Below are 15,686 nucleotides of genomic sequence, written 5' to 3'. Positions count from 1 at the left end.
TTTGGCTGTTAAAAAAAATTATAGCGTGAAATAAAATATAAAATACTTCAAAACATGAGGCAATTTAGTGCTTCCTTTTAATCTAACATGGCAGAGCTGATGGACAATTTCCCTGCAAGTGCCACCTGACGTTGTGAGAGTCCCTTTGACTAACAGAATGTGTCTTTATTTTTCAGGTGGTTTCTTAGATGGCCACAGTCCAGTCAGTGTGAATGGACAAGAGCCTGGACGAATTTATTGATGTATTTATACAGTGACCATGTTAACATCTGGGTTTCAAACACATCACATCACTTGCACAGCCCACAACCAGGAGCAAAAGTGGAAATACCCGTTCCTGCCCTCACCTTTCCCAGGATTTCATATGTGAAACAGCTTTTTAAAAAAATGTTCCAAGTCAGGAGGTGATGCAATGAGCACATCATCGATGAGCACACGCCTGTGGGAAAGACAATTATGGATGTCAAGTGCAAAACTTTCATACCATCTGTCAGCTTGAACAGGAGCAAACAATGATTGCATAAAGAGAGGAGGAATTGTATGCATTTTCCTGGAAGTGCTGCAAAGCCTGGTGAATGTTTTTGTAAAGTGGTTTAGTAACACTTTTTCAGTAAATAAAATATCTATGTCTCAAAGACCTAAATGTTATCAGGTAATTTTATTGCTGAATACCAGTTTTTAAGCAGCTGCTGGAAAAATATGGAAGAATAAAAAGGAAAGCTGAAGGGTATTTTTATTGTAGTCATTTACTGATCTCCACTTCTCTTGCATTAATTCCTTCTCAGGAAGAAATTTTTCCGCTTCTGTGTGGAATGGGCTGAAATGGACATCACTGTGGGAGTTGTGGTTGTTCACAAAATGTGGGTTATGAGGAGCTGTAACAGCTGAGGGATTGGATGGCCCAGGAAGGGAACCTGAAATGATGGGAACACGTGGATGAATACCTCAGTGGCAGAGACAGCAGAGAGGAGTCATAAATAAAAGTGGGGAAAGGAAAAGGTTGGGCATATTGCTGAAGCAAAAGAGAAAAATACTGTTTTAACTTTTTTTTTAGTAGATGGTGCAGTTCTGTGCAAGGCAGTTTGAAGATGTGTCAGGTCAGGGTGGAGGGATTCTGCAGAGAACTGCAGCTGCCAGCAGTGTGATTTCAGCTGCGGTTACACACAGCACTGGATGGGAGAAGATCTGTGGTGTGGCACCACTGGTGCCAGCGCAGGGACAGAGCATTCTCTGTGCCAGTGATGGTCCACCTGCAGTTTCGTGCTGTGGGTGTGATATCACCCCCTGTGACTGGAAAACCCCAGGTGTTTATTTATTCAGGATATCCCCACAATGCCATCCTCATGCTTGCTGAGTGAACACACAGGGTGGGGTGTGCTGGCTGCTGCCTCAGTTCTTGTGAACTTCATGATGAGGCATCTTTTCCCTGTGCTTCCCAACTGCCCAGCCTTGTTTTCACTCTTTGGATCATTTTCTTCAAGCAGTTTGTACCACGCTCTGTTTATCCTTTCTTTCAAGCTGCCACATCACCCCTACATCACCAGAACCTGCCTGACTTGTCTCAGGAGAGGGTGGCCTCAGTTTAACCCTTTCATTCCTGATATTCGGTCTGGCAGGTGTTGTGGGACCTGCACCTCTCCTGCCCAGGAAGATAAAAAACTAATTTTTTAATCATTTTTTACCTCTCCTGCCCAGAGCTGGGATGTGACACTGCTGTGGCAGTGCCACCCAGGTCCCCTCAGAGGGACATGGTGTGGCTCTGCCCCATTAACCCCACGTGTCACAAGGCTGAGGCGTGTCCCCTTCTATCCATACCATCAAGCACTGGCACCTCATCACTGCACCCCAAAGACTGCCAAGTGCTGCACCCCGCTCAGCGTTCCCCACCCATTGTTTGCTGCCCGGGAGCATTAGACATCACCTCTTGCTTTTCCACCTTTCAAAACCAAAAGAAGCAGGATAATGTTACTTAATCAGAGCTGAGCACATCCTTACCTTTTCCTGATCCCTCACTCTCAGCCCTTCTTGTTCCCTACTTGCAGTACAGTCGAGAGGCAACCAACATGGCAATTTATTTGTGTTACAACATTAAAGGATTTTCATTTTATGAGTCATAAGTACAGGAAGCAAAATAAGTGAGTTCATTAAGCCTGTGTTTACTTGTTCTTTTTGCAAATGCCATTTTGTCACATTCTGCAGTTCCACACAGACCAAAGCAAAGTGAAGGCAGGTGGACATGGACATGCCTAAAATGACAGAGTAGCAGCAGCCTTTAAAGGGATTATTTTATCTGAAATAAATAGTTCAAACAAATTAATTCTACCCTTGAGTAAATGAAGCTCAACACGCCTTTAACAGCCCTTCTGTGTCGGTGAGCAGCCCCAGCCACCTGCAGGTGAGGCAGCGGCTGTGGGGTGCTGGTGCCACAAAACTGACCGTGACCTCCCGTACAGAAGGGGAGCACTGAGTGCTTCTCAGCCAGATTTCAGTGAATATCAGTAATTTCACACAGGTTTGGCACCTGGGTTTTTTAAAAAAAGACAAAACCTGCTGCCAGAGGGATGGCAGGGAAAGTGAAGGAGGAGGGGGATGCTCGGTGCAGGGCAGCGCTCTCGCAGGGCACAGCGAGCAGACAGGTCTTTGACACTTGTTTATGTGCGGGAAGGGCTGCAGGAGTGCGGGGCCGCTCAGGGGAGGTTGGAGCTGCTCACACCATCCTGCCCCGGCTCCCGACACACGGAGCAGGGGGAGTTAGGCTTGGATTTGGGAGATTCGGGGGCGATTTCCACGCTGCAGCCCAGCGTGTCCCGCAGCTCCAGGAGGGGAAGCAGCGATCCCTGCCTGCGGTGCTGCTCGCGGGCTGGCCTGCGCCGCGGCTTTCGCTTCATGAGGGCGATTCAAAGGCTGCACCAAGAGCTGCTTCTCGGCGGGACCGTGCGGCTCGGGCAAGAGCTGCCGGGCCGGGGAGGGGAGGGCACCAGGGAAGCCGTGAGGAAGCCGTGAGGAAGCCGTGAGCGGCGTTACTGCGGGCCCTGCGAGCGAAGCGCCGCGGGGCTGTGGGGCCGTGCCCGCCGCAGGTCACCCAGATGGAGCACATCCCCGCGGCTCCTGCGAGCGAAGCGCCGCCCCGTGAGGCGGTGAGGCCGCGGGGCTGTGGGGCTGCGGGCCGTGCCCCGCCCCGGCGGGGCCGGGTGCTCGGCGGTGCCGTCAGCGGAGCGCCGAGCGCGGCCATGAGCGCGGTGCTGCTGCTGCTGCGGGCCCTGCGCTCCGCCCGGTCCCGGCCCCAGCTCCAGCCCCAGCCCCGGGCCGGCCCCGCGGCCTGCGCACGGCCGCGCCCCGCCGCGCCTTCGCCAAGGAGCTGTTCCTCGGCACGCTGCGCAAGGTGGGTCCGCGGGTGGCGGTGGGGGCCGGCCGCGCCCGGGGGTCGCTGCCCTTTCACCGGCGGACAGCGGGGCTGGCACGCACCGGGGGCTCGTCCGCAGCAGCGCCAGGGCCTTTCCCAGCTGCTCATCCCAGCCCGGGCTGCGGGCGTTGCTGTGAGCCCTCGGCAGGGCCCGGCCCGGCCCGGCTGCCCCGCAGCCCCCGGGTCCAGCCCTGCGGAGCTCCCTGCCCTGGCTCTGTGTGTCCCTCAGCTGCAGCCGGGTAACTGAAGGGAGCCTTTGCACACAGAACAGGCGATGGGGCTCAGAGTGACCCAAACAACGCCGAGAGCCCCTGTGCCTGCCAGCCCCGCGGGTCCCCTGGGCGCTGCCTGTCGCCGTGCTCCCCCTCTGGGCATGCCGCTGAACTTGGATCGCTTCGTCCTCTGGTTGTTCTTCAAGGATGGAGGCTTCATGTAAATCTCTGCCTACAGTTTTGGTAGGAAAGATTGGTGTTCTTGTGGTGCCTTGAGATGCCACTGGACAAAGAAGTTAAAATCTGAGATGGAACGCTGTATTAAGCAGAGTTTGTTACTGCAGGGCTTAGAGTGTGCATTTATCAGAGATTGCAGGGTGAAGTAAACGGAAAGAAGGAATAATTCAAATCCACTGAAATGAGTTGAGCAATAAAGTCTCTTTCAACAGAGCTTGTCAGATAAGGTGTTAAAACAGGCAGCACTCAGGCTCCACTGTGTTAAACCCCTCTACAGATGTGTCTCGGGTGTTTCTTCCCTCAAGTTTCAACACAGCAGCTTTCTGAAAACCTCTAACATTTCACAGGTCCTGAATTTTTGATGCTGATATATTGCTCAGAGTACCATGAACAGATTTGTGTGGACAGAGATAAATTCTTCTGTTTAAAAGGGGAAAGGCAGTAAAAATCAGAAGTGTTCTTCTCACGTAGCCTCCCACTCCTTGTGTTCCTTGTTTGTATTTTTTACCAATTCCAACCTGTCAGGCTGTGCTGCTTCCAGTTCATGGCCAGAACACCCTGGGGATGATAAGGAGTGGTGGGGCTCACTCACCTTTGTCCTCGAGGCATTAGCAGGTGAAATGTGCTGGGTGTTCGCAAGGGACAGTGCTCATGGGCTGAGCTTTGGAAACATCAAACTCATTTTTATCAGTCCCTGAATAGGGTTAAAACTCATGGGTGATGAAGAACTTTTGCATCCTCGTGGTTCTTAAAAGATCTCTTGATTTCTCCCTCATGTTTCTGTTGTTCAGTTAACACCCTCTGGTCTGGTTTTGATGTGAAATAAAGTTGGGTCCTGTGGAGCCCTATTTCTGTTTCGGGACATTTTCCACAATTCTTAATTTGCACAGTGTTTTAGAGTCTTTGCAAGGCATATCTCCCATGATTTTTATTTTAACTGCATGGTTCGTGTATTAAAAATTATTAAATAATTCTCCTATTCTCCTATTTTAGGAAGAAGTTTTTCCTTACCCAGAAATTAGCAATGAAGAACTGGCAGAAATCAACCAGTTTGTGGGACCTGTTGAAAAGTTCTTCAATGAAGAAGGTATATTATTGTGGTTTTATCCATGCAAGTGATTTAGTGATTACAAAATTATTTCACTATAGCAGTTCCATAAGGTGTTTCAAACATTTAATTTAGTTTATGCATTTATTGCTGCTCACACAGTGATGCTGATTCTGTAGCATGTCCATTTGTGGCTTTTTTGGGAAGTATTTGGGTGCTGATCAGAAGAATTAAATCTCCAAAACAGGGGAAAAACCAAGGATGTAAAAGAATTCTGGGATAAAGATAGGATTTGAAATTGGTTTTAGCTCAGCTGAATTGTGCTTCTAACTACTTCATACATTGTGATTTTTTTTTCCTAGTTCTAGTTCCTAGAACTTTATAGCTGTCCTACTCTGCTAAAACTGACCGTGGCAAAATGCAGCAGAGATACTCAGAAATGCTGGCTCGTTGAGGAGTTATGAAAAATCAAAAGCATTTCTGTTTTTTCAGTATTAGAGTAATAATTCCATTTGGGAAAGGCCTTATTACCCGTCTGCATTCCAGAGAGCATTGCAGGGTGTTCTTCCATTCGTGCTGCCTTGGATAAGCCAATTCCAGAGCAATTGCAGAATAGTGGTTTGCACAGACAGCAATTTCTGGGGCAGTTAAACAGCACTGTGTCAGCCTTCCCATTGACAGAGGTTTTCCAAACTCTGTAGGAGTTTGGAGAAGCCAGTGATTGTCACACATCACAATTGGCAAGATCCAGGTGATTTTAACTGTAAAATTGTAGTGTTGCTCACTGACAGTAAATAAAGGATTTATTCAAATTACATTTTTTAACTCTTTGCTCTGTGGGGGGGAACATGGTTCATGGAGTAAACAGCCTGATGTTTAGGGAAGGAATAAAAGGGTCAAATTATGGAGTCTGGAGAAAGTATGATTCCTGTTTGTTTTCACTGCCATGGTACAGAACAGCTCTCTTAATCCCCCAAGAATCTTAAAATCTCCTAAGAACAAGATTTTCTAATTTCCTCATTTATGTACTTTTTTTTTTCTTGTATTCACGACCTAGACTTAGTTCAGATAGAAAATCCTGAAAATACTTTGCTTATTCCAGTCTTGGAATCTGCTGGCATGCAGAACCAGTAGAAATGTTTGAGAAAATGAAATAAATGCTGTATTTTTCCCATTTCCAAGTCTTTTTCCTGAATATGTCATGAGGACAAACAGGATGGTCAGGCTGAAGCTAGAAAGAAGAAATTCTTGTGAAGCTGGGAATGAGAAGGGTCATGAGTGACTGTGGCCCTGGTGGGGGAATCCTGTAGCCTCCCAGCTGCTCTGGGCACTGAGAAACACAGTGTTAAATGAGAAAAAATTCTCTATTTGTAGTGGACTCGAAGAAAATCGATCAAGATGCAAAAATCCCACCCGAAACCTTACAAGGACTGAAGGACCTGGGTCTCTTTGGCATGCAGATTCCAGAGGAATATGGTGAGTAAATGCCACAGAAGAACATCTAGGGGTGCATTTTGTGCCGCTTTTGTACCTCTCCAGTTAAAGCTGCTACATTCCTGTATTTCTGTACTTGAAATGGATTTTTGGGGGAGCGGGGAAGTGGCACAAAAAATGTACTGAAATAAAACCTGGTGCCTGTTCCAGGTGGGCTGGGCCTGTCAAACACCATGTATGCACGTCTGGGAGAAATCAGCTCCCTGGATGGCTCCATTGCAGTGACCCTGGCAGCTCACCAGGCCATTGGGCTGAAGGTAATGCTGCTGCTCTGGGGCCAGGGCTTCTGCACAGATTGCATGGAAAAGGTGAAGTGAAAAATGTGGGGCTTAGGGGGAGCAAATCAGAATTACTGGCAAAGCATAAATCAGGTTGTTGGTGTCTGCAGCAGCCTCTGCCACTGGTTCAGTGTGAGACAGAAAGGCTGCATAGGAAGTACACAAGGAAGTTACTATTAGGATAATTGTTCTTAGGTGAATGAGTCCAAGTTGGTTTTTTTTAAATTGGCTAAACTTGTCTAAAGTACCTAGAATAAATAGAATTGAAACAGTATCAGGGGGGCTCAGGTGATGAGGAAGGAAAGAATTCAGAAAAGAGGAACTTTGGCTGGCTGGGGCTGCATGTTGGGGGGCCTAGAGGAGATAACTCATCTGAGAGAAAGTGTGTCAGTTTTGAACTTGAATATAGCCATAGGTATTTACCTTTTTAGTGCTGGGTGGATGGCAGAAAGAAGCTTGAAACCACACTCAGTTTGTTATAGCAAGAGAAGATTCCTTGTGGAATTGAGCAGAGAATGCTAATGAAAAAATATTTTAATGACTGACAAATAATACAGTCTTGTTGATTAAACTGTCTCTTGCTATGCCATAAAACTTGCAGATGAAGCTTTCTAAACATGCTGGAGCTTGTCAGCTCCCTCTCTTTTCCCACAGGGTGATGCTGCAAAGTTTCCTGTGCTTGTTTCTGCAGGGGATCCTCATTGCTGGCACCGAGGAGCAGAAGGCCAAGTACCTGCCCCGCCTGGCCTCGGGGGAGCACATTGCTGCCTTCTGCCTCACCGAGCCCGGCAGGTGCTGCTGCCCCACAGCCCCACAGGGGCTCACTGCCTTAGCTGCATTGCTTCATACCTTCAGGCTTCTTTATCTGGGGCCCATGGCTTCAGTATATACATCTGTGGCTTAGTTTTGGTATTTCAAGGAACACTCCAATTACTCTTTCCCCAACATGCTGCTTTTGGCAGTGTCCATGAAATCCTTGATTCTTGTTCTCATCCCAGGAATTCATTTACTTGAAAGGATGCTTTGTGCTACGTCAGAAATAATGTGCTGTGACTGTTCTGGGATGCTTTCAGTTCTTATTCAAAATATAAAAGCCTGTTTTGAAGGAGCTACCAAAACTAAAAGGAAGAATTTTTGTTGTCACTTAAGTGAGAGGCTCATTGTGTGTTCACATAGCTCAAAGTGTAGCTCCAAAATGTTGCTTTTGTGGCATTCTACACAGTCTGGTCAGGTTATAATCCTGATAACATGGTAATGAGAAGAAATGTCCCCTCAGGTAACTTTTAGAACTGTTCAATCTAGTGAGCTTCCTTGTTAGTTAAAAGCTAAAATTTATATACTGCTATTTGAGACCCCCTCCTTTTTACAGAATAGGAAGAGGGGGAATATGCAGTTTTGTTTTTTTAAAGCGTGTTTACTTCTTTAAACATTAGTAACTTGTTTGTTTTCTAGTGGGAGTGATGCTGCATCCATCCAGACAAGGGCAACCCTGAGTGAAGATGGGAAACACTTCCTGTTAAATGGCTCCAAGGTACCTACTCACAGACTGGGAACAGGAAAGGGGTTTCTTACAAATGTAGGAAGTGTTCTTGTCTTTTGCATCAGTCTGGAACTGGGAGGTTTCCAAGCTAGAGGAGAATGACCCTGTCAAAAAGATTAGGCACAAAGGGACTAGAAAATTATTGTTAGAGAATTACTGCATTAAACTCCTGGTAAGGAAAATGGAAAACTACCCTGGGTTCTTTCTCTGTTGGCCATTTGTGTGTTCAGCTTCAGGGCGGGTTGGTTTCTTAGTAAATCAGCCCCTTCCATGACAGCTTAGGTAAAAGGAAACCTGAACCTGTATTTGACATCTCTTCATTCTGCAGGCTAGATTTTAAAATACAACTTGATATTTAATTAGAAATAGGTCTGCCTGGAACCTTTCTGTTAAAAGAAACCGTGACAAAAGCCAGTCTTGAAGAAATCAGAGATGTCCTGGTTTCAGCAGTATTGGATGCGTTGCAGACTTGGTCTGTAGTTGTTGATCCATTTGTGGTGTGAAGAGACCCACCCTGGGGGAGAGGCTGATCAGAGAATTTCTCATCAGAGTTAATTTTTGGCCACAGGGTTTGTCCAGTCTGCATTGCCCCTGTATCTCTCAGGTGCCAGCAGCAGCAGGATGGACCAGCTTTTGTGGAAATGCACTGTGGATTTTAATTTAATGCATATTGATACTACATTCTGGTTTTAAAGTTGCTCTAAACTGAGCACATGTGGTCAGCTCTCCTCAGAAATGTGCTCACCCTGGGAGCAGACCCTCATTAGAACTGAAGGGAAGGAACAGCAATTTTTCAGCACTCTGTTCTTTTCCCAGCCTGTTACAAAACCCTGGAGGGCTGTGCCCACAAAATCAGCACATTTACCTTTCTTACACATCTTCCCTCTCTCAAAACAGGTCTGGATCTCCAATGGTGGCCTGGCCAGTATTTTCACAGTGTTTGCCAGGACAGAGATTGTGGACAAGGACGGGCAGGTGAAGGATAAAATCACTGCTTTCATCGTGGAGCGGGACTTCGGGGGCGTCACCCATGGGAAACCCGAGGATAAACTGGGCATTCGAGGCTCCAACAGTAAGAGCCACCTAAAACTGTTAGCAGAACTTGTTTTCATAGTTTAAGGTTTTATTTTGGTTGGATCATCTGAATTCAGGGGCAAATCAATACGTATTCCATGTTACAGTATAAGTTTCATGTTTCTTTTGCTGACATTAGGTACTCAGTGTAATGGGCAAGTTACATTGTTAGAACCAAAACCAAAGTACCAGCACCCTCAGTGAATTGGTTGTTTTCTTCTTGTGTAAGCACAAATCCTGCTGCTACAGGCATTTAACAAAGTGGTTTAAGGCACACATCAATATTACAATTTTACAAGTAGAATTTAAAAGGTGCAGCTTAGTAAACCCAAAACTAACAATGATAATTTCTGACCTAGGCTAGAACCGGTTTATGCGAAATAAAGCTGGACCTAAACATGAAGTATGGACAGTGATATTTGGTTAAAGTTTTAAATTGGCAAACCACAAGCAGATAATGATTTTCTCTCTCCCAGACAATAGTGGATGAGCAGCTGGTGCTGAAGAGAGTGGCAGATGTGGTGATTAATTTGTATGCAATGACTGCAGCCATCTCCCGGGCCAGCCGCTCCATCAGCATCGGGCTCAGGAACCATGACCACGAGGTGAGTGTCCCTCAGCACCAACCATTCCCACTCAGGCTGTGCTCCTGGCAGCAGGCAGGCTGCATCTCTGGGGAATTACAGCAAACTCTCCCATAAAAGTGCAGCAGAACGTGGCTAAACCTGCCAGAGTGCAGGAGCCTCTCAGGGGCTCTGCTTGTTGAGCTGCACACTTTCAACATGTTTAAAATACTTCTTTAACACATACACAGACATTTAGAACCTCACCACAACTCTGCACGTTCTCTCAAATCTGTTAACACCATGCAGTTCTTCCCAAGCTCTTTCCATATAATCATTAATAAAAACACATAAGCACAACAGTATTTGGGCAGCACAGCTCAGGTCAGGACAGGACAGTGCTTATTTAGTAGCTCATGTAAAGTTTCATGGTAACAGTGGTGTTGCAGCACAAGAAAAATTTGCTCCAGATCAGTGTGAAAACAAATCCAACGTGATGAAGGTTTGGCTTTGGCCTTGAGACTTTGCTCTTTGTGTGAGCCCTGCTCTGGATTGATTCCCAATCAGTCTTGGAGTAGCTTTTGGGCGAAGGCTCATCCCAGCCCTGAGCCTTGGCAGTTCTCTGGCCTCAAAGGGACAGCTGAGGCTGCACTGCACATGACTGGGGTTCAGGGCACCATCATCAAAGAGCTTTGAGATGTTTCAATTACTGTATTCTTACTACATGGTTTTTGTTATGAAATTCATTCACTATTTTTAAACTCAGTTTTACTCCTTTTCCAGGTGCTTCTTACAAATATCTTCTGCACAGAAGCCTATTTCAAGAATAATTATGCCATGGCTCAATTAGAAAAATGTAAGTACTATAAAATAGTTCTTACGCTCTTCTGTCTTTCAGACTGTAATCAAAAAAAGGTGAGTTTGATGTGACCAACAAAAGAGTTTGGCTCCGCTTTTAATTGAAACAAGCAGCAGAGCTGGAACCTGTTGAAAAGAGTCTCTTCACTTCATAGCTAAAGCCAACTGCCAGCGTTCCTTATTGAGGAATATAATATCTACATTTCATGTATATACTTCTGACAAGTAGCTGATAGAAATGAGGGATTTGGACTCTTTGGGAAGTACTGACCAGCTGGGCATTGGGTCTCTGAAGCTCAGTCTGTAATAACCAATCTTTTTCAATAGAGAATGTTCAGTTTCTTCCTGGCCCTCACACTCTTGCATTTGTGTTCAAAAACACTTCTTGAAAGAAATTTACAACAGCTCTTTGTGGTCCCTTAGTTGACTTTTCTCTCTTTCTCCACAGATGCTGATGAAAACCTGGATGATTCCATTAAAAAAGCTGCAAAGCAGATCCTGGAGAAGAGGGCATACATCTGCTCTCACCCTCTGGACAGGACCTTCTGATTCCTCCCTGAGAGCAGGCACTCATGAATGTCAGTCAGGGAGGAATTTGCTGCAGTTCCAGTATTTGGCATCTTAAAAGCATCTGTTATTTAATGTCTTTACTAAATGTAACTGTGTAAAATAAAACTTCTTTCTAACCAAAATTTCATAGGAAAAGGATAAATACAGAGATTTCATTTAAAGCTGAAGTTATTTTATTACAGACATACATATATATATATATATATATATATATGTCTGTTTCCCCTGTAACTGGATAAAGACAGGTGAGGTTTAGATGGGGAGATGTTTCTTCCTAGGAAGGGACTGTGGGGTTTCTCAGTATTTTTGTACTTCAACCAGCTGCTCATTCACTGAGCAAGCCTGAAAGACTTGGGTATACCTGTGTTTGAGGATTCCAGGATGAGGGAAGAGATGAGAATCTTGACTCCATGTTTCAGAAGGCTGATATATGAGGATATTATATTAAAGTACTACACTACAACTATACTAAATAGAGAGAAAGAATTCATCAAAAAGCTGGAAGGGAAAGCAAAGGAATGAATAACAAATCTTGTGACTGTTCACAGCTTTAACACAGGTGGCTGTCATTGCTCATCAAGTAAAAACAATTTCACATGCTGGGTAACAATTCTCCAAAGCACATTCCAAAGCAACAAAACATGGAGAAGCTGAAGCTTCCCAGCTTCACAGGAGAAAAGACCCTGGAAAAAGGATTTTTCATAAAATGTGTCTGTGACACTCGTAGAATGAGAACAGTTCTGTTTAGGAGCCCAAACATTGGTGCTAAACAGGTTTATTCTCAGTTTTTGGGGGCAAGAGGAAAGAACTGAAGCCAGTTACTGTAAAATGCCTGCACAAGCACCGGTGCAAATCACAGCCAAAGGAAGGCTGAAGCCAGTCCCACAACCACAGCCCAAGCGGCCAGAGATCCTCCTTCAACCCTGGCTGCATTGAAGCCCCACTGACTGCCAAGAAGAAAAGCGCCCTACTGAGAGCAAGCAAACTTAAACCTCTGCCAGGACACAAATTTAGAGGGAAAAAAATCAGACACACTTCCCAGTGAGAAGGGTTGGAACTCTCTGCCCCCCAGCACTTCCCCGGCAGGCAGGTTCCCAAAGGTGCTGGGAGCTAAGCTGTGCCCTGCGAGGGAACAGAGCCAGCCTCCCTTCAGTGGGAGAAGGCGCGGCCTCAGCTGTAGCCCCGGGTGCCTGCGGTGGCCCAGGGCACGGCCATGGCTGTCAATGTGTTGGGCTGCAGCACAGGGCAGGCCGGAGCTCAGCAGCCTCAGCAGAGCCCAGGGCCGCGGCCCTTCCCTGCCGGGGCCCGAGCCTGGCCCGGCCCGGCCCGGCCTGAGCAGCCCGGCCTGGCCCAGGGGATGGGCTGCGCCCGCCCGCTGTGCCCACAGGCTGGGCCCAAGCCTTTGCAAGAGGCTTTCTCCCAGCTTGGCAAAACCTCGGCCAAGTGTCCCTGTGCTGTGCTGAGAAGAGTAAAAAACCCCCTCAAATTTAACCCTACTGCCCACCGCATGAGGGATCCCTGCACACCTTAGGAGAGGCCATCAATACTCCTTTGTGCCTCATGAGGCTCAAAATCCCGCATGAGGGATTCCTGCACCCCTCAGCAGGGACCCCAAAATATCCCTTTGTGCCTCGTAAGGTCCAGGCCCAGATGATCCCCCGGAAGGAAATTTGCCCTCAGCCCAGGGACGCTCAGCATGGGCTCCCCCTTCCCCTCGGGGCCCTGCGCTGGGCACAGCAGCCCCTGCCTGGCTCCTGCCTGCCCACACCGTGGCCTTCCACGGCTGCTCCTGGGCATGGAGCTCAGTCAGTGCTGGTGCCGGGGGGGCTTTGCTGGTGCTACCACATGGACATAGCTGTGAAAACTCTATTTCTTTATTTAAACATAAAATAGGGGCCAAGCCCTGCCCTGCCAGACAAGGGCTGCCCACCTTCAGTCCTGGCCGGGGAACAGGACCAGGGGACTCCGGGGCAGAGGGTCTCGTTGAGGAGGGATGGATTTGGGGATGCCTTCATTATGGTGGTGCAGCCACGGCAGGGCAGATAGGGGCAGAAGTGAAGAGCTGGGATAAATTGTCAAGTTGTCGTTGTCTCTATTTTTAGGATAATTTTCTGAAGATGCACAGGAGCACCTGTGAAGAGAGGAGGTGGCTGAGGCCCCAGCTGCCAGTGGCACACAGGGAGCCTCCTGCACAGCAGGGCCCAGAGCTGGCAAGGCTCCCCAGCACGGCTGGAGCTGCTGGCACAGCTGGGCCCAGCTGGACAGCTGCCCCTCAAGGCCCCGGCCAGCAGGGCACGGCTCTGGGCAGGGTCCCTGGCCAGGAGCGGGCCCCAGAGCGCCTCTGCCTTTCAAGGGCAACCTCGGCCCTACTCTTTCTCCTCCCCACCTCCCTCTGCCTCTGCCCCGTGCCCCTGGGGCTGCTCTTGGCCAGGCAGCCTCAGTGGGAGCCAGCTCTGGCTGCTGCCCCAGAGGGCCCCAAGGACAAGGCCCAGCAATTGAGAGGCCAATGGAAGCTCCGCAGAGCTATTTGTAGAATCATGGACTGGCCACAGCTCCACTGGAGACTCTCTGGGAATGTTCCCTGACTATGAGCAGCATTTAAAGGAAGCTGTTTGAGGCAGAGAATCGCAAAACACTCACGATTTTCTCTTCCAGCAATACCAGATTGCTGCACAGCACATCATCAGGCACAGTGCCGCACCAGCCACAATGGCCATCAACTTAATCAAACAAGGTGTTCCCCAGCAGAAAACTCTTCTCATGCTTTTCCAGATGATGTCAGAATGTGTTGAGGTGCTGTCTGCATCTGTTGGAGCAATGGGGAGCGTGAGCCCGTGCTGTGCTGCACTGCTGAGCTGGCAGCACGGTGGATACAGGCAGGATGTTCTCTGTTTCCCCCAGAGCTGGGGCCTGCAGGCACCTTGCTGCCCTTTGGCACAGGCCTGCTCAGTACCCGAACCCCTGAGCCTGCACACCGTAATTCCTCTGTGTTGTGCCATTCTGCTCCAGGCAACACTTGTTGAAGACATGGATAAGGAGAAGGAAAATGGCCAGCATTTTGGAGCTGCTCCAGGGCCCTCCCTCCTGCACAGAGCGGCCCCTCCAGATGTGCGCAGAGACTGGGAAATTGCAGGGGATCTTAGGGTGTGCATGGCCTGTGATGCATGGATGCCTTCCCACTGTGCCTGCCATGGCGTGTCCAGATGTGCAGCCAATGCCCCCGGCTGCTGAGTCCCAGGGGAAGGCTGAGGGAAATGCACCCACCACGCTGGCTGTCCACACCACTCAGGAGTTTTTCCAGATGTTTGGATTCCTCCAGGGATGTACTAGCTCCTATAGGTTTCTTCTTCCTTCTTGGAGGACCTTAAGAGAAATATTTCCGTTTCCCAGGAATGGATCCCACAAAACGAGGGCTCAGCCTGTGGGGTCAGCAGGCACACGCTACTCACCCCTGCCATGGGAGCTGGGCCTGCGTGCAACATCCACCAAAGTCCTCCCTGCAGACACACCTGTAACACAACAGCCACAGAAGCTTCTGCCATCTCTGCTGATCTGCACGGGCACCACTGAGCCGTAGGAGCGGTGAGGGGATCGCGCAGGGTGAGGGCACACACGTGCATGGTTCTGTGCTGGCACCTGCAGCAATGCCCCCCTGGCCCAGCTTTGGGCTCTGAGCTGGCAGCTCTCCCAGGAGAAAGGCCTTGACCTACCCTCAGCATCTCCCAGAGGCTCAGTAATGGGTATGCGTAGGGAATCCAGATCGTCTCCATTCACAGGATAGTCTTCGTCCACAGGATCATCTTTGTCAACAGGCTCATCTTCATCATCAGGATCATCATCAGGGTCATCTGCAAAGAAAGGCAGGACAGAACAGTTCCTTTGACCCTGCTGAAGGTTCTCCTTCAGGCCTGAGTGGCAGTGAGGGCACCTGGGTTCTTGGTGCCCTCCAAGGCACTCCCTCAGCTCTGCCTCCCACTCAGGAGCAGGGGCAGGGGCAGGGGGACCTCGTGCCTGCAGTGGCCCCACACTGGGATGGAAGGAGCCCCTTGCAGGGCAGTCAGGGCAGAAAGGATTCCCTGGAGCTGCCAGCAGCTGTAAAGCCAGCCCCGGGCAGGGCCAGGGCTTGGCAGTGGCAGCAGGAGCAGCTCAGGCTCCCTGGGGCTGGCAAAGGAGCTGCCAAAGGCTCAGCCCCGGGGCACAGCCCTGGGCCCGGCCCCTTCCCTCTCTGCTCTTCTCCCTGGCTGCACAGAGCACATGGAAGGACACACTGGCATTGCCCACGAGAGGAAGATGGACAGCTAAATGCTCCTTCCTCCCACGGGCAGCAATCCTGTGGGATCATTGTTGGGTACAAGAGTACAAATTTGGAGGCTAGGATTTACAGAATCCATCAAACTTTGGAGGATCTT

At 48.8% G+C, this 15,686-nt stretch overlaps 1 protein-coding gene across 1 annotated transcript; it reads left to right on the top strand.

Moving 5' to 3' along the window:
* The first annotated feature begins 3,086 nt into the window (after nt 1-3,086).
* Nucleotides 3,087-11,438, top strand: LOC135308333 (complex I assembly factor ACAD9, mitochondrial-like). Its single transcript, XM_064433273.1, has 11 exons — nt 3,087-3,129; nt 3,288-3,382; nt 4,846-4,939; nt 6,275-6,376; nt 6,545-6,651; nt 7,364-7,464; nt 8,125-8,203; nt 9,110-9,325; nt 9,754-9,891; nt 10,633-10,705; nt 11,156-11,438. Exons 1-11 carry the CDS (start codon nt 3,087-3,089, stop codon nt 11,254-11,256), a joined length of 1,149 nt encoding a protein of 382 aa, XP_064289343.1. The 3' UTR covers nt 11,257-11,438.
* The last annotated feature ends 4,248 nt before the right edge of the window (nt 11,439-15,686 follow it).

This window comes from Passer domesticus, chromosome 9 (assembly GCF_036417665.1).
Source record: "Passer domesticus isolate bPasDom1 chromosome 9, bPasDom1.hap1, whole genome shotgun sequence".
NCBI classification, from domain to species: Eukaryota; Metazoa; Chordata; class Aves; order Passeriformes; family Passeridae; genus Passer; species Passer domesticus.
Note: the sequence above shows the minus strand (reverse complement) of the source record. Positions and strands in the feature narration are given on the sequence as shown.